Below are 25,757 nucleotides of genomic sequence, written 5' to 3' on the forward strand. Positions count from 1 at the left end.
CAATTACTTTCAGTGCCCAGCTTACTTCATAGGTGGGCAAAGGTTGGCAAAGGTAGGGTGCTTAGATTAGTCTGTGACTAACTGGACAGCAGCCAGGAAAAACACACTGGCAGCATGATCAGACTGACCAGGAAGGAGCTCCTTAGACTTTCCTTCCTTATGACTGGTCAAAGTCCAAGCATGCTACAACTGGACTGAAGCATTGTGCGTAGGAGATACCTGAGAGGACAACAACAGTTTTTCGTATCCAAGTTAGTTTTTATTTTCAGCAAACTGTTTCAGCATGAACTCACTCTTGGTTCTGATACTTCTCTCAGCTCATGGCAGAGGGGCAGCAGGTGAGGTCACCGATAACTCTTCAGATGATCAGTCGTTTCACCAAGTCTGTCACAAACAGATTTGACGTGTGATTTACACTATTGTGTGCTTAACTGAGGATCTTTTAAGTGAATAAGGGAGAATGTATTGACTCAGGGTGCTGATGTGATCAGTGTAGGCCTCTGATCTTAACCCAGTGCTAAATTGAATTAAGACAAATCCCTGCCAACACACCTCCTGTAAAGGCAAGTGTGTATGCAATACCTAACTGTAACAATAGCACACAGACTTGGCATCTTTTGTCTGCGCATGACTAAACATAACACTAATTCAGTGCAATTTACTAACACTATGACTCAGATAGAGACAGGGATCTGCCAACACATTCATAAGTGACTGATAGATGTACTGTCTTAGTGCTTCATTTCTGTCATATGGTTTCATTTATGTAGATATGTCTGATTGGACTTTGAGGATAATGGAACATGGCCATATGTATTAGTTGTAGATTGGTAAACTTTCATGACATTAAATGGTAAATGGACGGGATTTATATAGCGCTTTTCGACTCCTCGGAGCACTCAAAGTGCTTTACAATAGCATGCCTCACATTCACCCACTCAAACACCGATGGCTGAGGCTTCCATGCAAGGCGCCAACCTGCTCATCAGGAGCACTGGGGTTAAGTGTCCTGCTCATCGGGAGCACTGGTGTTAAGTGTTCTGCTCATCAGGAGCACTGGGGTTAAGTGTCCTCATCAGGAGCACTGGGGTTAAGTGTCCTCATCAGGAGCACTGGGGTTAAGTGTCCTCATCGGGAGCACTGGGGTTAAGTGTCCTCATCGGGAGCACTGGGGTTAAGTGTCCTCATCAGGAGCACTGGGGTTAAGTGTCCTCATCGGGAGCACTGGGGTTAAGTGTCCTCATCGGGAGCACTGGTGTTAAGTGTTCTGCTCATCGGGAGCACTGGGGTTAAGTGTCCTCATCAGGAGCTCTGGGGTTAAGTGTCCTGCTCATCAGGAGCATCCTGCTCATCAGGGTGTGCACTGCAAAAACTGCTTATCTAACAAAATCTCACCAAGTGTTATTAATCTCATATCAAGATAAAAAAAAATAGTTGGTATTGTTTTTAGTATAAAGAGACTTAACTAGCGCTTCCTTGTGAAAACATTTGACTTAATTTAAAAAAAGTTTGACTTATTTTAAGACATCTCATCCTGAAAACAAGCAAATTTGGCTGCCAGTGCGTTAAGCAAATGTGTCCTAAAAACAAGCAAATTTGGCTGCCAGTGCGTTAAGCAAATTTGTCTTGATAAGACTCCTTAAAATAAGTCAAAATCTTCTTAAATTAAGTCAAAATGTTCTTTTGAGAGGGCGCTAGGTAAGTCTTTTCATACTAAAAACAATACCAAATAGATTTTTTAATCTTAATATAAGATTAATAACACTTGGTTAGATTTCATTTTTTGCAGTGTGGCCACATGCAGTGGACACTATTTGGCCTGACAATTTTCATTTCATGTATGAAAAGTTTTACTACCCCGGCTGCATTAGTAAACTTAAGGAACACCTTGCAAATGAGAAGAATCGTGTGCTTAGAAAAGGTAATATTTGATTTTTTTATTTTAAAAATCCAAGACACCTTTGTAGCTTCCGGAAGAGTCCTTCACGGGTCCGTTTTTGGAGACTCGCCCCTCCCCGGACCCGTAGAGTTCAGCACCAGATCCGACCCGTCACCCGTGACAACATCAAAATTAAATGTGGACCCGCCCAGACCCGTTAATATTTGCCCCGTTACCCGACCCATGGCCGCGATAAATCACACATGAGCTAAAATCACTCCAATTAAAATGCTTTATTTTTTATCTCCCACCTATCAACATCACAATAGCTCTCAATGAAACAGCCTAATGAGTGCTTTCTTTCGCACTATTGGAGGATGTAGGGCTACAAATATAACCTAAAACAAATATTTAACGCGCCCCTGTCAACTTTCACATTTGATTTGAGTATTTCACATTCAATCTAAATCTTAAGCTAATGAACAATATAGCCTAAAGTGTGCTTTCTTTTGCACGTTTCAAGTAGCCACTTCTGTTGACTTTTAAACAAAACAGAGAGCCAGCTCGCTACTTCCTCCCCCTCCCTCCCGTGCTGCTCCCGTGCAATTGAAACTCTCCTAAACACACATCTCGTCTGTGATTTGCTGGAACAGTTTGCTATGTTTTTATGGGCTAGGTTTGCCCAGGTTGTTTTTGTTGCCGTTTTTGGAGCCTGGGTTGTCCACAGAGATTGCGTTATTTTACAGTGTATTCAGGACACAGACAGCTAGTGGTTGGTTAGGTGATGTTTGCAGTAAGTCACATAAAAATGTTTAGCCTAAAAAACGCGTGGCATCGCTTAGAGCACCTTTAAATAGGCTATGGAACCTGATAACTTGTGCATTTTCCTGTTTTTGCTATAGGGCTAAATCTTACAATACCGAACCATAGCCCAAAGCTTGTTGCATCAGAACATTGCACAAATAGACCTATTAATATTACAAGAAAAAATACAACCTGAGCATCACAAACAATAGCTATATGTAGGCTGATCATCATAAACAATAGCTATATGTAGGCTGAGAATCACAAACAATAGCTATATGTAGGCTGAGCATCACAAACAATAGCTATATGTAGGCCTATGCCTATGCTGGCAACGTTCCAACTACGAGATGAATTGAAGAAATGAAAGTCGCAGTAGCGATGGTCAAAGGTCGTAGGCTATCGTTGACTAAAACACATATTGTGATGTGGCAATGGTAATTTAGACATACAAATATTGCACATATTTTTCATTTATGTTTTATTTCAGCAAACTAAAATACTGTTTGGTTCTCATCCGTTACTCGCCCCAAAAGGAGTTCCTTATCCGCCCGCACCCCCGCCCGTAAATTTTAGAAATGTTACAATGCACCCGTTTGAGCAACTTTTATGTGGGTAACTGACCCGTTGCAGGACTCTGACTTCCGGTGACCAAAGAGAGAAGAAATTAAGTAGTAAATAAGAGACAGGCCTGACAGATTTGTTCCACTCACCTTACAAAGGTCTGCTGAAGAAATTCAGAAGATGGTAATTTGTTCTGGTATTGTATGCTGGAAAGTTTATTAAATGTGTTATATGTTAATATCATATTATATGTTTTTAACAGAGTTTATTAAAGTGTTATATGTTAACATCATATTATATGCTTTTAACAGAGTTGTTTCTCTCCTTTTCCAGTGAAGCCCAGAGTCAGGCTCCTTCAGAGGATACTACCAGGCTCTGCAGATGTTCTGTTGACCTGCCTGGCCACTGGTTTCTACCCTCGTCACATTAACCTGACCCTGCTCAGAGACGGCCAGCCTGTGTCTGACGACCAGATCACTGGGGGGGAGCTGCTACCTAATCATGATGAGACGTACCAGATGAGGAAGAGCCTGGAGGTCAGCGCAGAGGAACTACAGCATCACCACTACACCTGCACAACTGAACACCTCAGCCTGGACAACAAGCTGGACACTGATTTGGGTACGACAGGGGTTTTGAGATGACATTAGCTCCGTTAAAATGGTATTTTTTTTCAGTGCCTCTTGTCTCCATTGATCTAGGTATTGAATGGACTGGCTTGATAGGAATATGCTGTAAAGTGAGTTGAAAATGCTGATGTGCTTGTTGAGTGTCCTGATTTAATTTAATATGCTGTAAGGTGAGTTCAAGACTGCTGAGGGTCCTGATCAGAGGTGGGACCAAGTCACTGTTTGGCAAGTCACAAGTAAGTCCCAAGTCTTAGCAGTCAAGTCCAAGTCAAGTCCCAAGTAAATACAGAGAAGGGCAAGTCGAGTCCAAGTCCAAGTCACATCAAAGCCAAGTCGAGTCCAAGTCCAAGTCCCAATCTTTTTCAAGTCCTAAACAAGTCATCAGGTACTCTTCACTTAATAATGCCATTATTAGACTATCGATCATAATTTTAGCACTTACATCTAATCCACAGTATTTTTTTTATAAATACAGATTAAAACATGTTCAATGTTTCTGTCTTGCAATCTTTTACGACATGCGCATACCTGTGGAATATACACATGTGCATACCTAAGTAATCTGTACAAAACGTATAGCTACATGACACTCAGCACAGCTGCAAATATATATATTGTTTTTCCAAATTGCGGAGCCCACTGTAAGGATGAGTAATAATTTGACTGATGGCATTTCACTGCGCTATGCCACAGATTTGCCTGCAAACAATTATTATTATTATTATTATTATATTATTATTATCGGTATTATATTATTATTTGGCTGTCTGCCAGTGGCGACCCATAAGGGAAGCCAAGGTCAACACTTTTATATTATTTAAAAGATAATAATGACAGTCATTTTGTTTTAAAGTATTAATTTCTTAAGAAATACTACACATTTGATGCTGTTTATCTCATTTGTAAATGGTGCACGGTCACTTTAAGCCCATTGTGCCACTGTCCACACGTTCTCATAATGATCTTTTTTTACCAGCTCCATTCAGCCTATGGCTAGTCCACAAACTCAAACATTGTTTGTGTCACATGTATAGCACAATATTAACAATGATAAGCATGATATTAAGTTGGCAGAAACAGCTTTCATTCCTTTGGAAAGAGAAGCATGTATGACATGACGCTTGCTTGACATTTTCTGTTTGCAATTAAAAGTGAATTAGCCTATGAGCCTGGTAGCCAGTAGCCACCTAGCTACAGTAGCTGAGTGGAATGCGTTTCAATCTGCATATCATGTGCTTCATGTAAATAAATTATAGAATACTTCAAGACTCACCAGTTCCATTACACAAAGGCAAAGACAACTCTTCTTGTCCACTTTCCAAATCACAGTGAGTGCAGCTAGTATGTCATAGTGACCTGGATCTCATAGTTTATAACAGTAGGCTAGTGAGAACCGGATAAATTCGCAATCTCCTCTAATCTCGTATTTGTTGCCTTCACGATTTCCTTTTATATGTTTCTTATATTTAAAAGAAAATATCAATTATCATCAACAATGACAAGCCAGCTGGAACCTACTCGTTTTCTCTCCCTCTCGTGCGTGCTTAGATGCATTCTCAATTGAATGCAGTAGGCTAGCATAAGTTCAAGTTGGATCTTCATGGAGAGGTCTCGAAAAGTATCATCTTTATGTAACATGCTGTTGGTGCATTTTAACATTAAACGTTCTCTAACAAGAGTGCAAATCAGTTTTAGTCGCGGAGGGAAAGCGTCTCTGGGGTGACTGGTCCACGATCAGGAAATTTAGTTTTTGATTCGAGACATGTCAAGTCATCACAAGTCAAAGAGGCAAAGTCCGAGTCAAGTCTCGAGTGAATAGTATTCAAGTCCAAGTCGAGTCGCAAGTCATGCAGAATTTTATCAAGTCAAGTCTGAAGTCATTAAAATCATGACTCGAGTCTGACTAGAGTCCAAGTCATGTGACTCGAGTCCACATGTCTGGTCCTGATTATAGTGGATCCACTATCTTGAAATCTCCTGGCTTCTTATTATAACCTTTTCTTTTTACCTTTTCAAGAATGAATGCGACTCTAACCGCTTAACGTATAGACATGTTGAAATAACCGTTCTGAAGGTCTGGAGTGGGGCAAGAGAGTTATTATTTCAGATTTTTTAAAAAAGTTTATAGTTTTTGAGAAATAGGGGATTAAAAATTTTAAAAAGCTCATTTGAATGGCTGTGATGTCTAGGGTGACCAGACGTCCCGAAAAATTCGGGACAGTCCCGATATCCAAGCAGTTGTCCCGAATCCCGAATCCTGCCCTAATTGTCCCGAAAATTATACTCAATCAGAATACGGAGTAGTTATTTTCTGATAAACATTAAAAACTGTCCGTAAAGAGGTTGAGTCGACTGCATGCAGCCCCCGACGGCAGCTAAGTGTCTGGATGCAGCCCGGCTACTTTGTTTCTTTTTGACGTTCTATAATTCGGCGCGAATATGCACTGATTTCGCGAAGCCGAGGACATTGAATGTGCAGGCAGCGCAGCAGGCAAAGCCAGCGTGTGTGCAAAAAAAAATACGTCGGAAGTTTGGCCTAATGTCCATGTCGTTTTAACATAATCTATTCTTACTTAATGACCCATAATTTTGGCAAGGCTTGTTATTAGCGTTAGGCTATTAGGCTATCCTTATTCTGAAAGGTCTGATTTGCACTGTTACGCAGTCATTGTTTTTTGGGTTTTTTTCCACAATGACATTTTGAGTTCATGATTTCTCTGTTGTATTTTGAGGCAGACTTGATGTTTGAATAAAAATGTGTTTTGGTACAGGTTTGAAAATTCGCTGTAGGCCTACCACCCCCCCCCCCCCCCCACGCGAAAAAAAAAAAAGCGTCCCGAATTTCAGCCAATCTCATCTGGTCACCCTAGTGATGTCATAATGGCCTAAAGCCAGCTGCGCTCGTTAAGCTCCCAGAGTAGTTCCCGGGCTAATTAGAACACTGGCACAGGTGTCACCTGTGAATCCAACTGTCTCAGCTTCTAATGCATACAATCTGGCACTCCCTAAAACTACACATCGCCTTTAAGTGTTTCCCGTGTGTCAAAATAAAAGTCACAGCCATATCTCATGCTTTGCGCATTGTATCTCCAGAAAGGCTTGACGCATATGCTTCAAATTTGGTACAAGTGTTTGTATGGACTCAAAGATGAAGTGAGTTGATGTTGGAGGTCAAAGGTCAAGTCCATGAATACTCTGAGCCCGATATCTCAAGAATACCTTGACATACATGTCTGAAATTTGGTATGAGTGTTTGTATGGACTCAAAGATGAAGTGAATTGATGTTGGAGGTCAAAGGTCAAATATCAAGGTCAAAAACACCTTGAGTGTTATATCTCAAGAACGCCTTGACACAGGTTTTTTGGTACAAGGGTTTGTATGAACTCAAAGATTAAGTGATTCAATGTTTTTTTTCCAGGAATCTCCCCACCAACATTAAGCCAGCAGCTTTCCATCCACTATTGTAATTCCGCTGGCATTACATTTCTAGTTTAATTTAATATGCTGTAAAGTGAGTTCAAGACTGTTGAGTTTGATTTGCTTTTTTGGCAGAGGGTGATTGGGACTCGGAATCTACGGCCATCTCGTCCTCTTCACTGGTGGCTATAGCTGCGTTGGCTGTGTGCTGCCTGGTTGGGCCCTTTATCCTGGTCTTTATCAGCTGGAAGAGGAAGCGTGCAGGTAAAACAGCTGTGATTGTAAAGTAGCCATCACATGTTTTAGTCTCTCAAAGAAAATCTCACAACAATGTCTAGGCGGGGTCATATAATCATTGCTAGATGTTGGTTATGTTGGAGGTCATAATCATTGCTAGGTGCTGGTTATGTTGTACTGTAGGTCATACCCTGTCTGAAGTTTTTGTTGTGCAGATTGTTCACTGCTAAACTGTAGCAGGTCATATAGGTACAATACATTGCCCACTCCACTCAACTAACAGGCTATTGTGCCATCTTGTCTTGACTGGTGCCATTACAGAATGTTTGGAAACTTAATATCAAGTTTTTCTTCCTCTGATATGGGAGCAAATATATTACATAATAATTTTAGTGGATGGAATCCACTATCTTGAAATCTCCTGGCTTCTTCTTATTATAACCTTTTTTTTTTTACCTTTTCAAGAATGAATGCGACTCTAACTGCTTAACGCACAGACATGTTGAAATAACCGCTCTGAAGGTCTGGAATGGGGCATGAGAGTTAATATGTCAGATTTTTAAAAAGTTTATACTTTTTGAGAAATAGGGGATTAAAAATGTTAAAAAGCTAATTTTTCCCCCATAGACTTGAATGGCTGTGATGACATAATGGGCTAAAGCCAGCTGCGCTTGTTAAGCTCCCAGAGTAGTTCCCGGGCTAATCAGAACACTGGCACAGGTGTCACCTGTGAATCCAACTGTCTCAGCTTCTAATGCATACAATCTGGCGCTCCCTAAAACTACACATCCTGTTAAAGTGTTTCCCGTGTGTCAAAATAAAAGTCACAGCCATATCTCATGCTTTGCGCATTATATTTCCAGAACGGCTTGACGCATATGCTTCAAATTTGGTACAAATGTTTGTATGGACTCAAAGATGATGGGGGTTGATGTTGAAGGTCAAAGGTCAAAGGTCAAGTCCATGAATACTCTGAGTGCGATATCTCAAGAATGCCTTGACATACATGCCTGAAATTTGGTATGAGTGTTTGTATGGACTCAACTCAATGATGAAGTGAATTGACGTTGGAAGTCAAAGGTCAAATGTCTCGGTCAAAAACACCTTGAGTGTTATATCTCAAGAACGCCTTGACACACAAGGTTTTTTGGTACGAGGGTTTGTATGAACTCAAAGATTAAGTGATTCAATGTTTTTTTTCCAGGAATCTCCCCACCAACATTAAGCCAGCAGCTTTCCATCCACTATTGTAATTCCTCTGGCATTACATTTCTAGTTTACCTGTAAACCACAGTCTGCAACTGCATAGGAATGTATAGGCTAATATGTACGGAATGTATAGGCTAATATGTACGGAATGTATAGGCTTATATGTACGGAATGTATAGGCTAATATTTACGTGTCACTGTCTGTGTCCCTCCCTCATATAGTCGTTAAGATGCTGTGTTCAGTATCCTACAGCAACATATCTCTTTTCTGACTGGAATGTGTCTCTGTGTTACAGCTAAGGGCTCCAAGTCTTCTCTGTCGAGTAGCTGCTCAGCTGCCTCAAGTGAGTATGCCAGAGAGGGACAACACACTGCAGTCGTGAAATCAATTCAAACACACACTTCAGCTGATGTCCTGTACACACACTTCAGCTGATGTTCAGGTGGTGCCCTGTACACACACTTCAGCTGATGTTAACTTTCACTGTTTATCAGGCGGTGCCCTTTGGTTCAGTGTGTGTTTATCATTCTGCCCTCAATATCTGACATTCTCAGATCTCTTGGTTTTCATGTTCTGAGAATCTGTGTAGCAGATTTCGGGTTGAGAAGAAGAGTTTGAGTTTGTTTTCTAAGTAAGAGTTTTAGTTTGAGTAACTACAATACTTCAGTGTTGTTCAATGAATTAAGCCAAAAACAAAGTTTTAAACCATGACATGACAAGGTCACTGCTGCTCTAACATTTAGTGCATTTTACAGATACGTTGGCAAAACAAAGTTTTAAACCATGACAAGGTCACTGCGGTTCTAACTGGACTGGTGGTCTTTTACAGGTGCAGATGATTCTGAGAAGATGGAAGTCACCACACCATTAAAAAGAGAGGACACTGCTATGACTTCACCACACCATTAACAAGAGAGGACACTGCTATGACTTCACCACATCATTAACAAGAGAGGACACTGCTATGACTTCACCACACCATTAAAAAGAGAGGACACTGCTATGACTTCACCACACCATTAAAAAGAGAGGACACTGCTATGACTTCACCACACCATTACCATTAAAAAGAGAGGACACACCACCATTAGAGCCATTAGAGCGAAATTCATCTTTAGAAAGAGAGGACACTGCTATGACTTCAGCTGTGGAATCCAATGAGAATTCTGAAATTCTGAGTGAAATTGTGTAGTTGAAATGGATGATGGTGTTTGTTTAAATGTTCTCCCTGTTTGCAGCTCTGGCTCCACCTGCTGTCTGATCAACGTATGACAGCGTTACTCAGTGCTGTGTGTCCTCTCTGTTCCCATGGTGACATACGGAACACCTACACACAGCCACTGGGCTGCATTCTGAAGGGCATAGTCAGAGTTCAGATGCTGTTTTATAATGTGAAATATTTGTGCATTTGAAAATTGAGAAGATTTGCATGAAGCATATGAAGAACAATTCTAATGATTTGGACGTCATGTTTCAGAAAAATGAGTCTCATTGTGTGGGAACAATTTACATAAATGATTTACCTGGATGCAGTACTTAAGCTACTGAATATTGTAAACAGAGGTATTTTATTTTCTGTTCAAAAAAAAAATTATTGTTTTTTTAAATATTTTTCGATGTCACATAATGTATATATGTGTGTAAATTGTGATGCACAGAGTGTGCACATGTGCAGCTGCAATATCATGTTTATTGTTTTACACGGCTTACACTGTTTGTTTTATTTTCTTCACAAATAGACTTCACAAATCCATTATGGGTAATAGGATTAATTAATAGGATAGTAAGTGCATGTTGTGTGTGATGTCTGTATGCTACTGAGACATAGAATTTCCCCTTGGGGATCAATAAAGTATCTATCTATCTAGGATAACTTGTACTGACATCAAGATGTTGATAATATTGGCACTGATAAATAAAGGCTGTTTCTCAAAGCTGAGGATTCGTGCTTAGTAGAACAAGCCCTGCTGAGTCAAATCCTTCACAGACGAGGCAAGGCTGCATCTTAGCGTTCGGAAAACACACAATGGAACAGACTGAGTGTGCAGGAAGCTGCAGCTGTGCGTCATTAAAAATATATTTTCTTTTTGAAAAACAATGAATGCACCAGTCATTCTCCCACGTGTATGAATTAAATTATACATGTTTGATTAATGTACCAATATAACCCATAGAGCAGCAACTATTAAGCAAAATCGCAAAGAGAAAAGTGTAATAATTAGCTCGCAAAACTGCTCATTAGAAAATGTTTAAATACCCTTCCTAAATGCCTTATTTACACAATTACGGTGTGAGAGTTCAAAGTTGAGCTCATATTTCGTTTAGGTTACTTTACATAGTGACAATAACACACTGTTTACATTTAAATACATGAACTGCCTTGTTTAGTACAGATTTTAAATCTTCCATATGCCATAAGCATATGCTCTATGCTGTGGTGTACTAGGGAGGCAGCATCCTCCTCTATGCTGTGGTGTACTAGGGAGGCAGCATCCTCCTCTATGCTGTGGTGTACTAGGAGGCATCCTCCTCTATGCTGTAGTGTACTAGGCAGCATCCTTCTCTATGCTGTTGTGTACTAGGGAGGCAGCATCCTCCTCTATGCTGTTGTGTACTAGGGAGCATCCTCTATGCTGTGGTGTACTAGGCAGCATCCTCCTCTATGCTGTGGTGTACTAGGGAGGCAGCATCCTCCTCTATGCTGTGGTGTACTAGGCAGCATCCTTCTCTATACTGTGGTGTACCAGGGAGCATCCTCCTCTATGCTGTGGTGTTCTAGGGAGGCAGCATCCTCCTCTATGCTGTGGTGTACTAGACAGCATCCTCCTCTATGCTGTGGTGTACTAGGGAGCATCCTGCTCTATGCTGTGGTGTACTAGGGAGGCAGCATCCTCCTCTATGCTGTGGTGTACTAGGAGGCATCCTCCTCTATGCTGTAGTGTACTAGGCAGCATCCTTCTCTATGCTGTTCTGTACTAGGGAGGCAGCATCCTCCTCTATGCTGTAGTGTACTAGGCAGCATCCTCCTCTATGCTGAGGTGTACTAGGGAGCATCCTCCTCTATGCTGTGGTTTACTAGGGAGGCATCCTCCTCTATGCTGTGGTGTACTAGGGAGGCAGCATCCTCCTCTATGCTGTAGTGTACTAGGTAGCATCCTCTATGCTGTGGTGTACTAGGGAGGCAGCATTCTCCTCTATGTTGTAGTGTACTAGGCAGCATCCTCCTCTATGCTGTGGTGTACTAGGCAGCATCCTCCTCTATGCTGTGGTGTACTAGGGAGGCAGCATCCTCCTCTATGCTGTGATGGGAGCATCCTCCTCTATGCTGTGGTGTACTAGGGAGGCAGCATCCTCCTCTATGCTGTAGTGTACTAGACAGCATCCTCCTCTATGCTGTAGTGTACTAGACAGCATCCTCCTCTATGCTGTGGTGTACTAGACAGCATCCTCCTCTATGCTGTGGTGTACCAGGGAGCATCCTCCTCTATGCTGTGGTGTACTAGGGAGGCAGCATCCTCCTCTATGCTGTAGTGTACTAGGTAGCATCCTTTATGCTGTGGTGTACTAGACAGCATCCTCCTCTATGCTGTGGTGTACCAGGGAGCATCCTCCTCTATGCTGTGGTGTACTAGGGAGGCAGCCTCCTCCTCTATGCTGTAGTGTACTAGGTAGCATCCTTTATGCTGTGGTGTACTAGGGAGGGAGCATCCTCCTCTATGCTGTGGTGTACTAGGGAGCATCCTCCTCTATGCTGTGGTGTACTAGGGAGGCAGCATCCTCCTCTATGCTGTTGTGTACTAGGGAGCATCCTCCTCTATGCTGTGGTGTACTAGGCATCCTCCTCTATGCTGTGGTGTACTAGGGAGGCAGCACTTTATGTTATTAATTGCCACACCCCTGGGCGCATTGTTTAATAAAAGTGAAGTGTAAGTGTAAGATAGGAAAAAGCTTTGCGCCGGGATAATAATACGCTTTGAGCTAGGTTTCTGATTGTGAAAATAGGGCCCTTTGCCATTAAGCTATGCAGCTGGCGTTATGCCTAACCTATATTGTAGTAGTGACTGATTTCATCATTCAGCTGGTGAGGTCTGTTGCTATATCTAGCTTTTATGGGAGGAACGACGTCAGCACTAGCTCCACTATGCTACAGAGAAAAGATTAGCTAGCTAGTAGTGGCATGGTAGGTTAATGTGAAGTGTTAACATTTGACAAAGACAGACAACTTTTTAGAACATTTAGATGTAGCTAGCTGGAAACTGAACTTGATTGAAAGACAATACATGGCATCGTTTTAATCTACAAATCATTTTTCATGTTGAACTCTAGCACTAGGGAGGGAGATGAGGATATTTGGTATAGCAAGCTTTTAAGGTGTAAGTTCAGTGTAAATTGACCCATAGCCCTGTTGAATAAGCTCACCACATGCAGCCCATCGGAAAAAGAATTAGATAATTTGGGACAACGTAGGCCAAGTTATGGACAGGCAGCTTCAAGCAAACCCATGGGGGCATCAAAACTGAAACATTCTTTTTCCTATGGGCTGCATGTGATGAGCTTGAACAACAGGACTATGGGTCAACTTACACTTTAACACTGTGGGCCAGATGTACGTACATTTGTGAATGTAACGTTATCAGTGCTGTGGACAAACCGCAGATAGCGAACGCTGTGATACCCAAGTGTACGTGCGCTGTAAAACCTAGGAAGTTAACTTAACTCAAATTATTTGAGGAAACCGGATGCCTTGAACCATTTGAGTTTGGTAACTCGTTTAAAATAAGTGTAAATAAGTCATTCAACTGAGTTATGAGTACATGTGTATTTTGTGTTGGGATAACTTACAGGAGTCAAGTAAACTATACTAATTGTATTCACCTAATTTCAACTCGAGTGAAATATTTGCTTTCCACTCATTTCAATTAAGTAATTATGACAAGTAAGAATTACATAAGAATGACAGAAATTAACTATCTGAACACTACCTTTTCTGTTTGAGCAGTGGCTAATATCAATAGAGTGAATGTACTACTCAATCCATTTAACAAAACTGATTGCCTTAAACCATTTAATTTACTGTAACTCATAAAAAATATGTATCAGGAGACGGAAATATATTAAATCCATTTATTATTTGGATAATTTGCAATACAAAAACACAGTTGATGACAGATTCTGTATTTAACAACATTTTACATTTTCAATAAAAACAAATCACAAGTTGTTTGTTAGTAAAAGGGTTTCTTTACTCAGAATGAGGTAGGGATACAAGTGAACAGAACAAAAAAGAAGTGCAACTTTGTCTGCATCCTCCTTTGAGTGAGTGAATGAGAGTGTGTGTGCACACGCATGATGTCCTGTGTGTGTGTGTGTGTGTGTGCGCATGTGTGTGTACACGCATGTCGTCCTGTGTGTGTGTGCGCGCATGATGTCCAGTGTGTGTGCGCATGATGTCCAGTGTGTGTGTACACGCATGTCGTCCTGTGTGTGTGTACACTCATGATGTCCTGTGTGTTTGTGTGTGTGTGTGTGTGTGTGTACATGCATGTCATCCAGTGTGTGTGTGCGTGCGTGCGAATGATGTCGTGTGTGTGCGCGTGCGTGTGCATGATGTCCTGTGTGTGTGTGTGTGCGCATGATGTCCTGTGTGTGTGTGTGCGCATGTCCTGTTGAGCATAGAAAGGAACAAGACCTGGTGTGTCCTCATCTGTGATTGCCAACAGCGCGACTGCTCCTCCTTGGTTCTCATTAAAGTCTTCTTCCTGAAAATGTTGCAAATACACATGTTGTACATAATTATCAAATACACTATTATTCATAGAAGTGTGAATGTGTGTGTGTGAGAATGAATTTGTATGTGAGAGGAAGTAGTGTCTGTCTAACGGTTCCTACACACAGTTGCGTTCCGTCAACGCATGCCAGCGGGTGTTCCCGACGGTAGCTATGCAAATGACTTGAAGTATAACCGTAATTTGATTGGTTGGTGCTGTCAGTCGATTGGCTTGATTGGCCGGTGCAGCAACAGCTGAACTTCTCAACGCGAGCGGCGGGAGAAATGCGACTCAACGGACCCACAATTCAGTTCGGCTGACGGGAGCCCATATAAAGTGAATGGGATGCGTCTCCAGCAACGCAACGCACGCAGCTGTGTGTAGGAGCCGTAAGTTTATGTGTGTACATGAGACACTGTACGTGTGAGTGTTATGTTGTTTTGGAAGAGTGGCAGGAAAGGAATGCACAGGTGAAAATTAGTGGAAAGCAAGTGAGGTCTGAGGCCTTTGTAAAATCAGAGCTGAGGGATATAGGCAACTTCTGAATATCTCGGAAGAATCTTCCCGCATGTAGAGTGACACGAATAGTACTGCTGTTCTTGCTGCCTGAATATCATTTTTATCCTGTTGGACAGAAAGGTTATTTTGTGAATTTGCACACAGTATGTAGTACATAAAATAGAACAGTGTAGATTAGTGCATACATATTCCATAAATTACAATTAAGTATGGGAAAGAGACATAAGAGAGAGGATGAGAGGGAAAACAATGTTTCTGTATCAGATAGACATATAGAGAGATCTAGTGATGGGAGAGAAAAGAAGATGTTGTTTAAGATGGATGAACAGATAGATATAGGAGAGAGGAGAAAGAAGGAAAGACGTTTCTGATGGAGAAAGACAGATGTAAATGTTTCTACTAGATGGATAGATAAATGTATAGCAGCTAGATGGGAGAGAGAACAGAAGGGGGAGAAAGAAGCTTCTGTATCACAGAGATATATAGAGTACGAGTGATGGAGAGAAAGGAAGATGTTTAGGTTAGATAGCTAATTAAAAGTATCTGCATAACAGTACAGTACAACCTACCATTCATCAACCCTTGCATAATGTTTACCTCCATACTGTAGTCAGACAGAAGTTCAGCAACCGCGAGACCGTTTCTGCTTTAACAGCCGTGGTGTATGTTTATCCAGCGACCCAAAAAACGAGAATGCCAGGTTCTGGTTGGTGATGCGATGAAACTCCTTGTATAGCTATGTAAAAACAACAAACATCAAACAGATTAGACAACAATTCCAATAATTCATGACTATAATTCTAACAGATCATCAGCTCTTCACTTACTTGGGCCTCACTAAAGAGGGCAAATGTGAAAATAAAAAATATTTAGTAATTGTTCTAATGTATAATGTTCTAATGTTTGACTATATAAATGTTCGCAATCTACCAAGCTAAGCGCTAGCCGAAGGTTGGCTCAACATGTGGCTTGCCCATTAGCTCAAGTTCATGTTGAGTGCTGGTTGCCAGCAACACGTGTCGAGTAGAAGCTAGCTTCTACAAGGAAAAGTTAGCCTCCCTGTTCCCTCCACTTTCACGCTGTGCCTAACGTTAACACGCTTTTCCAAAATAAGTGTAAACTACGGTCTCTGGGGGCTTATCGCTTAATTCATACACTAACAGGTTCGCCTGCTTATTATATGTTTTGTTATTCAACAGCGGGGGGTTTTTCCGTCGTGTTTGACTATATTAACGTTAACGTTAGCAATCTAGCTTCTACTAAGCTAAGCACTACTAGCAGAAGGTAGGCACAGCCATATTCATATATGCAGGAGTAGGCCTGTATTAAATATTAAACTCAATTCATACAAATGCATTATATGCAGGAGTAGGCCTGTATTAAATATTAAACTCAATACATACAAATGCATTATATGCAGGAGTAGGCCTGTATTAAATATATATCTCAATACATACAAATGCATTATATGCAGGAGTAGGCCTGTATTAAATATTAAACTCAATACATACACATGCATTATATGCAGGAGTAGGCCTGTATTCAATCTTAACCTCATACATCAAAAATACATACAAATGCTTTGATAAGACAACTTGATTGTGTCTTTATTGAATCTGAGAAAGATAATTTCTACAAGTTGCTGAAACTTGAAATGAAACTTTTCCTGCAAAGAGAACCTCAGCCCCCCTGCTGGAACCTCATGCCACACCTTTGCCACCCCAAGATAAAATCTCTAGATCCACCACTGACTTTTTGATGACTTGACCTCAAGTTTCTCTCTAAATCCCGCTGCGACTACACATTCTTTATCTCTAGGCGCCTGCGAACACAGCTCCTGATGCTTTATTTTCTGCTAGTGAGGAAAAAATTGGACCAGAGTCTGGCCGGCTGCTTTATTGCAGCGCGTTCTGATTGGACCAGAGTCTGGCCGGCTGCTTTAATGCAGCGCGTTCTGATTGGACCAGAGTCTGGCCGGCTGCTTTAATGCAGCGCGTTCTGATTGGACCAGAGTCTGGCCGGCTGCTTAAATGCAGCGCGTTCTGATTGTGCTCTTGACTGTCTCTCTCCTGCACCTGTCAAACACAATATCAATTCTTTGATATTTTGAACACAGTTCCAACGCTATTTTCACAAATGTGTTGGCTAGATCTCCAAAGGTCACAGCACCATCAGGCTTTCAGAGAGCTACAACCCAATGCTTGCCCATCAATGATGAGGCAAGATGAAGTGTCATGAAGCTGAATGGTCTTCTGTTATTACATCAACAAGTACAGACTTGTTTCACGTGCAACGTGTGCCATTCATTGTGGCAAGGGATACAGGGACTGGAAGAAGCTCATGCTTGAGAACAGATGGCAGATCGATCAACTGACCTGCCTCATAAGCAGTAATTAGACGTCTGTCTGCCTTCAGAACCCGATCAAGGGTACAACCAGAATGCAGCACAGTAAAGCAGCTCGGCCTGTCAGACTGGTTGTGGAAGGTGGTGATGTACCTCTTCCAGTTCTGGTCCAATTCTGTGTCACTAGCAGAAAAAGCAGAACCGACACATGTCTTATCAGAAGAATAGTGTTAGGAGTAGGCCTGTATTAAATATTAAACTCAATACATACAAATGCATTATATGCAGGAGTAGGCCTGTATTAAATATTAAACTCAATACATACACATGCATTATATGCAGGAGTAGGCCTGTATTCAATCTTAACCTCATACATCAAAAATACATACAAATGCTTTGATAAGACAACTTGATTGTGTCTTTATTGAATCTGAGAAAGATAATTTCTACAAGTTGCTGAAACTTGAAATGAAACTTTTCCTGCAAAGAGAACCTCAGCCCCCCTGCTGGAACCTCATGCCACACCTTTGCCACCCCAAGATAAAATCTCTAGATCCACCACTGACTTTTTGATGACTTGACCTCAAGTTTCTCTCTAAATCCCGCTGCGACTACACATTCTTTATCTCTAGGCGCCTGCGAACACAGCTCCTGATGCTTTATTTTCTGCTAGTGAGGAAAAAATTGGACCAGAGTCTGGCCGGCTGCTTTATTGCAGCGCGTTCTGATTGGACCAGAGTCTGGCCGGCTGCTTTAATGCAGCGCGTTCTGATTGGACCAGAGTCTGGCCGGCTGCTTTAATGCAGCGCGTTCTGATTGGACCAGAGTCTGGCCGGCTGCTTAAATGCAGCGCGTTCTGATTGTGCTCTTGACTGTCTCTCTCCTGCACCTGTCAAACACAATATCAATTCTTTGATATTTTGAACACAGTTCCAACGCTATTTTCACAAATGTGTTGGCTAGATCTCCAAAGGTCACAGCACCATCAGGCTTTCAGAGAGCTACAACCCAATGCTTGCCCATCAATGATGAGGCAAGATGAAGTGTCATGAAGCTGAATGGTCTTCTGTTATTACATCAACAAGTACAGACTTGTTTCACGTGCAACGTGTGCCATTCATTGTGGCAAGGGATACAGGGACTGGAAGAAGCTCATGCTTGAGAACAGATGGCAGATCAACTGACCTGCCTCATAAGCAGTAATTAGACGTCTGTCTGCCTTCAGAACCCGATCAAGGGTACAACCAGAATGCAGCACAGTAAAGCAGCTCGGCCTGTCAGACTGGTTGTGGAAGGTGGTGATGTACCTCTTCCAGTTCTGGTCCAATTCTGTGTCACTAGCAGAAAAAGCAGAACCGACACATGTCTTATCAGAAGAATAGTGTTAGCAGGCGCCTTAGGATAAAGAAATTGTAGTCGCAGCGGTATATAGAGAGGAACTTGAGGTCAAGTAATCAAAAAGTTCAACTGATTTGGCTCCCCTGAAATCCACACATGAGGAAGCAGACACAAGTAATCAAAAAGTAAAACTGATTTGGCTCCCCTAAAATCCACACACGAGGAAGACACAAGATTGGTTCTGCATGCCACTCACAGTCAGTTTAATACTGTTATTGTGTCTTTTTTTCTTTATTTAAGTATATTTTTTGGCCTTTTTATACCTTTAATGATAGGACAGTGGAGAGTGACAGGAAGTGAGTGGGAGAGAGAGCAGGGGTGGGATCCAGAAAGGACCACGGGGCGGGAATCAAACCCGGGTCGCCGGCGTACGGTGCCCCAGCCAGTTGCGCCACAGCTGGGGCCTGTTATTGTGTCTTTTAGGGATACTGATGCTCTCCTGCTTTTGGTATCTCACTTTCAACATATGCAATGTAAGCATCTCTGGATGATGTCGGGCACATCTAGAAAATGGCGGTATATACAGTTTTCAACAAACTACCAAGAGGCTCAGCAGCATCCTTGCTAGCATTTCATGCATTGGGTGTGACACCACCTCTTACATTGAAAATCACACCAAACAATCATCATGGAAGGTCTTTGAAAAGCACCATGAATTGCTGAAGATTGCTCCCTTTAAAAAAATATTTTACTGGTTTCAACTTGTGAGCCTGGTCAGGTATAAGGCCATGATTTTGGGATTGTGTGATTTTCTAAATCATACCCATCTTGATTTGATTATCAAAGCATCAATCATTCATTTGCTTTCACCTCCAAAGCGTAACAACCACAGTCATTTGTCATTTCTTCCAACTGTAGCGATGCATTGAACTAACTTGAACACAAATAGATGAGTGTATCTGGGGCCAAGGGGAGTCAGTGATGTGGGGCATAGGTGGAGTGCCGTTATACAGTCAAATAAAGACAAGAGACTCCATAAAGTACTCCTGATCTGTCTCTGGTTTTGAAATCATTTCATCTGGTTTTGTCTGATCATCTGTGGACTTTCTGTGTCCATGCTGATGCCACTTCTTATGAGAGAGCATGTTGTGGCCTGTATGAATGAAAAAATAAATCAAATCCTGAGACAGGTGGAATACTTCATTATAAAGTACAAACATATGAAGCACACTCAAAAGGAGCATAAACCCTTTAGATTAGATTAGATTAGATTAGATTAAACTTTTATTGTCATTGTGCAGAGTACAAGTACAAAGACAACGAAATGCAGTTTGCGTCTAACCAGAAGTGCAAAAAAAAGCTGAAAAGTGCAATGTGATCAACAAAGTATAGACAGGTGGTGCATCGACAGGTAGTGCATAGGCAGGTCAGGCAAGGAGGCCTTTACTAGTCTAGGTTGGGTTTTCTGTGACTAGTCTAGGTTGGGTTTTCTGTAAAACACAAACAGTGTCAGAGTCTGTATTTCTCTTTTTACTCAATCACACAGTAGCGTATGGCTGTTCATCTCAGAAGTGGTAACAGTGATAACATAATCATGCTTTGGGGTTTTTAATCTTGAAAATGTGTGATAAAGATCTATGGCACCAGGAAGGCAGAACCCACACAAATAAATTCACATTTGGCCAAGAGGGCGTGAAGATGAGAAGGAGAAACCCCAGCAGCGTGTTGAGTCTTGAAGCTGTTTCAGTCTTTTGTTTTCACTGACAAGTGGAGCTATTGCAGGTTTCAGCAGGTACATACACGTACACACACATACTCCCACACACTCCCACACACAGCACACACACACACACAGCACACACACACACACCCAGTGCTCATCACACTGTATCAGCATGCAAACAATTCAGAGTCTCACTTTCCTCTTCACAGTTGTGTCAACTGTCAACTCAGGTACCGTGCTATTTCCAGCATTTTCATTTACCAGCATATTCTGTATATATCATTTACTTGATAGCGAATACTTTAGGTTATTTGATATCAAGCCACTGTGACTTAACAACATTGCTGAACATAGAGTCGGCTTCTTCCTCATTTTGCAGTTAGTCACATACGGTGTCAGAAGTTATGGTGACACTTTACTTTATGTTTCTATATAACCCTCTACTGCATGGTGTTGCCATATGGAAACAGTTAATATATCTTATAATCTCATCATTTTGGTATGAAAAATTAAGCGTTAGGTCACATGACTAGGATATGTTGTTAGTACTTCACATTTCTACAGAAACATACCTCTGTGACCACCACCACCTGTCCGCTACCTGTCAACGGTCAAAATTCAGAATTTAGGCATTATTTCTTTGAGAGAAAAATTTGAAACATTATCTGGACTATGTAAACATAAACAATTTATAATTTAAACAAGTTTATATGTAATGAGTTTTTTGTAAATTGGCAAAATATAATTGTTGCCATATGGCAACAGCATGCAAATATGGAACCTATTTATGCCCATGCAACTGAATGATAGGATTACCATAGGATTACATAGCACTAGGATACTCTAGGAATATATTTAACTTTTGACAATATTTTAAAGTAAAAAAAGCATTATTTACACGTTTATTTGTAATTTCAGACATATTGGAGTTATACTGTATAGGATATCATAAATGTTTACCAATTTGCAACTTATCTGTGGAATAAGGTCCAGATATTATAGTGACTGGAGCGGTAAGATGTATCTTTATTGTTCACTATACAGTCAACTAGACATGCTTTTTTCATCATTTCTGTTGGCTCTTCCACCAATGAAGTGGCATGACTTTACAGGCCAGGAGAAGTGTATCAGAGGGATATGTGAAGGATATCTCTGTGTGTACGGCATGGATTTGCACGCTTTCTGAAGGGGAGGGCTCTGTGACTGTGTGGTCTCAGTGCAGTTGAACATGTCCTCTGACTGCAATAGAACCCTATGAACATGGGAAATGAAAGTCATCATAATGAAACATAGTCATCTAAATGATGACTTTATTTAACATAAACTTTGGTTTTGATCAAAACAATTGCTTTATGTCCCTATAGGAAGGTTATTTCTCTTTCAAGGCGGACCACACTATGACAATTTTACTATGATATCATCACTTTATAGCCCCAAATACAGTTGAGTTTGTATTGTGTTGTGTGTGAAACTAGATGTACCAGAGCATAACTAAGTCAAGCTTCATTTAGTTCATATTTGAAAAGACTTGTAATTAAAAAAGATATGTTTTTAAAGAAAAAAATGAATTTTACAGCATTTCCACAGTTGCGGACTGTTTTATTTTTTTTATATATTCTTTTGATCCCGTGAGGGAAATTTGGTCTCTGCATTTATCCCAATCCGTGAATTAGTGAAAACACACTCAGCACACAGTGAACACACAGTGAGGTGAAGCACACACTAATCGGCGCAGTGAGCTGCCTGCAACAACAGCGGCGCTCAGGGAGCAGTGAGGGGTTAGGTGCCTTGCTCAAGTGCACTTCAGCCGTGCCTACTGGTCGGGGTTCGAACCGGCAACCCTCCGGTTACAAGTCCGAAGCGCTAACCAGTGGGCCACGGCTGCCCCCAAAGCCATATGGCAACAATTTACCAACTACCCCCCCTTTTTTTATTTATTCAGATTTCTATTATTATGACCGCCGCTAGCGAAGCTAGCGGCGGTCATATAGGGATTGTCAAAGTGTTTTTTTTTTTTTTTTTTCCCGTCATCTACTTCCTGAATTTTTGGTCAACGATACCCGGGACACCGAAACACCGGGGCACATGAAATTTGGTGGGTATGTAGCCCCACTAGACTTTTACGGCAAAATTGTTGGAAGTTAAAAGTGGGTTGGAAAAACAGTGGACGCTTCCTAAGGACTGTAGTTTACCGCAGAGAACGTCTAATAAGGATAGGACAATTTCCACATGAAATGTAATTCCCATTTCTTCTTGAAGCCGAAATAAATCTGAGAATGTTTATCGGACATGCTTGGTTTTTACTGCAGGTAGGCTACGTTAATCTTATACAAGTTATATCCTAGGACGTAGGTAAAATAATGTTAGGCTACCGTTAGCATTGGTTGAGTGATGGAGGCCAATTTGATTATTGATGTATTTGTAGAAAACCATAAAGGTTATAGGCTACCAAGCAAATTGATAACAGCACTAATTGTATCTTTCGACTTTCACCTTGTTTGCTTATGACCATAACCTAGGCTACTAACAGGAGCTAAGTGAGTTAGCCACAACACGTTCGCTACGTGATGGTTTTCTAATGGAAAAAATTGATGCATCCTAAACACCGAGCTGGGACATTTCTGCTCAAAGTCTCAAAAAGCATCTGAGTCAACACCCATATAGGCTACTTCAATCCTCTATTTTCAAAGGTGATTCAAGTAAGGAAGAGCATGGCCCAAAGTAAAGTAACTAGGACTGAAACAACATATATTCGTCAAAGTGAATAATTTGTATCAACTCGCCGCAATGTAGATTTATTAACCCGTGATGATCTACATCTCCATTTAAACCAAATGTTTTAGAGCGCACGTTGAGAGATGTATCCAGGACAGGGCTGTACCTACACATATTTGTTGCACGTGCTACAAAAATCATTCTTTGCGATGGATGATTTAGTATCAACGTTACACCGGTCCAATACAGTTTTGCCTATGGCTATACCGTGAGACGGAGATGCTTTTTGTTTGTTCGAAGTGCGTGTTTAGGGTGTGAGAGGCGAGTCGATGTGCTTTGATTCCAGCTTGGTAGTTGTAGCCTATGCGATTAAAAAACACGTGTGTGTGAAGTATCCAAACAATGATAACGCTTTCATTATGGCTGCTTTAGCCACAGACCTTGAGCTACTGTACAGTGGGTTGGGTTCTATTTAGAAGTGTCCACTTCATTCGCGCTTTCCGTGATTAACACAGCTGCGTGAAATGTACTACTGTCATGCAAAACTTTTTGCCAAGAGGTGGCAGCTTAAGTCCCCTACTGAAAAAACCAGCCTGACCAGCTAAAGGTGGTTTGCTGGTTGACCAGCTTGTTTGACCACCCTATGATGGTTGACCAGCTAGACCAGCAAATCTCTTGCGAAAACATACCTTCAGCTGGTTTACCCACCTAACGATGGTAATTCAGCTGGTTTTGCTTGTCGTACCACCTCAAGCTGGTCATTTTAGCTGGTGTTGCTGGTCTACACTGCTGGTTTAACTGGTCGTGCCAGCTTATGTTGGTCAAACCAGCATGACCATCTTACACCAACAATGTCAAGCTTGGCAGGCTGGTCACCAGCATGACCATCTTGCACCAGCTGTATCCCACAAGACAGGCTGGTCAAACCAGCATGACCAGCTTCCTCAGATGGTCACGCCAGCATATCCAGCTGGTGGCCCAACCAGCTACACCAGCAAAGACCAGCAAGAGCTGGAAGAAAACCAGCAAAGACCAGCTAAAACCAGCTAAAACCAGCTACCAGCATAAGCTGGTTTCTAGCTGTTTTTTTCTGCAGGGTCCGCTTGATACTGTAAGCCATTGGTTCCCAAAGGAGATTTTATTTGGGTCGCCAGCAGTGACCATTTATGTTGTGTAATAGGCCTAGCATAGGGCCTACCTTATATAGCTTATATAGTTTGTTAACAGTCACGGTTTTGTCATAACTCCTCTATGCAGTTTTGCATTTAGAATAGCTCTGAAACCGGGGGGCGAACACGTCGCAGGGGGGGCGCCAGTGCGTGGATATCTCAATCGCAAAATTAAACAATATTTCTATCGGGCGCCTACCATGGACTAGGCTGGGTGAACTCAGCCTGATCTGTCGGCGATTTCTTTTTCGATTTCTTAAAAGATTGAGCTTGGTCTGGCGAAAGCCAGACTAACCATGGACCTAATAGTTGCAAAATGCAAGGGAACATGAATCAGCTTATTATTTGCACGAACAATAACGGACTGTAGCTCTTCAACTTGGCCCGTTAAAATGTGTATGAACAGTCTAGCAACGCATTTCATGAAGGCCCTTGACATGTCAGTTATTTGCACCACTGGGTAAAACTGCATTTTGTTTTAGACTACTGGTATTTAATTTGTGCATTGACAATAAAGCTGAATATCATATGAACTAGATGACTAAACTTATGCATATGTAGAAGAAGAAACATTCACAAAAATCCATGTTGAAATCTCTGTTGAAAACTGCATGGAACTGACAGGGATTGTTTTGTTTAATAATAAATAAATAAATACATTATGCTACCTTCTGCTTTTCCTAAATACAATGTAGCCTACAGGTGTAAGTGTCCTTTCATCAATCCAGTTGCAATGGATGAACTGTGATGAACTGCCCTACTTGTGATTGTTTAGAGATTTTAAAGGTTTTATAACAATGCTACAACTTTTTTGGCTATTCTACAATCTATTCACCTTTGTAGCGCCAGTAGGCTACTTTCTGTGCAGCCGCACACACACACACAGGCATGCCAAACAAGCATACACAAAAGTTTCAAGAGTGGGGGATGGAGTAAAAGATGGAGACAAATTGATTAGTGATTGATTAGTTATTTTCGCGGAACGGATGTACAGGACTGAGCGGCGGTCATATTTTATACCGCTATGCGGTACATCTAGTTTAAACCATTTTAAGTAATGGTTCTATTATTTAAAAAAATGTTTAAGTGTAGGTGATAATTCATGCAGTAGAGGGAACACTTCACTTTAGGTTTCTACATAAGAGTGACATGACACTGACATGACATTTTTTTTTTCTTACACACTTGCACATGGACTGTACACACACTGCACTTTTTTATTCTCTCTTGCTATTTATTACACCAAACAAAATATCACTACATGCTTTACGTTAGTATTGCTATGTATGTGACCAATTAACCTCCTTGTATCCTTGTATCATAAAGTGACATGACACCGTCATAACCCTAACACTAACCCTAACCTGTCATGATAAAAACCAAATGACACTTGACAGAAGCCAGTGACAGAACCGTTATGTCGTAAACGTCTCTACGTTT

The 25,757-nt window shown here is 41.3% G+C and overlaps 2 protein-coding genes across 2 annotated transcripts in view; both read left to right on the forward strand.

Moving 5' to 3' along the window:
* Positions 1-1,794: 1,794 nt before the first annotated feature.
* Positions 1,795-10,293, forward strand: LOC143106257 (IgG receptor FcRn large subunit p51-like). The gene is made up of 5 exons (XM_076270496.1): positions 1,795-1,921; positions 3,581-3,868; positions 7,430-7,558; positions 9,037-9,084; positions 9,571-10,293. The coding sequence occupies exons 1-5, from the start codon at positions 1,837-1,839 to the stop codon at positions 9,648-9,650; spliced, it is 630 nt and encodes a 209-aa protein (XP_076126611.1). The 5' UTR covers positions 1,795-1,836; the 3' UTR covers positions 9,651-10,293.
* Positions 10,294-20,596: 10,303 nt separating this feature from the next.
* Positions 20,597-25,757, forward strand: part of LOC143106190 (major histocompatibility complex class I-related protein 1-like) — a 29,650-nt gene continuing 24,489 nt past the window's right edge. The window contains exon 1 of the mRNA XM_076270405.1: positions 20,597-20,663. Within this exon, the coding sequence (XP_076126520.1) occupies positions 20,606-20,663 (58 nt within the window). The 5' untranslated portion in view covers positions 20,597-20,605. The remainder of the gene's footprint in view (positions 20,664-25,757) is intronic.

Source organism: Alosa pseudoharengus, unplaced genomic scaffold (genome assembly GCF_046254945.1).
Source record: "Alosa pseudoharengus isolate Yale_2024_CS ecotype anadromous, Long Island Sound unplaced genomic scaffold, YU_APseudo_1.1 YU_APseudo_1.1_scf_6, whole genome shotgun sequence".
NCBI classification, from domain to species: Eukaryota; Metazoa; Chordata; class Actinopteri; order Clupeiformes; family Clupeidae; genus Alosa; species Alosa pseudoharengus.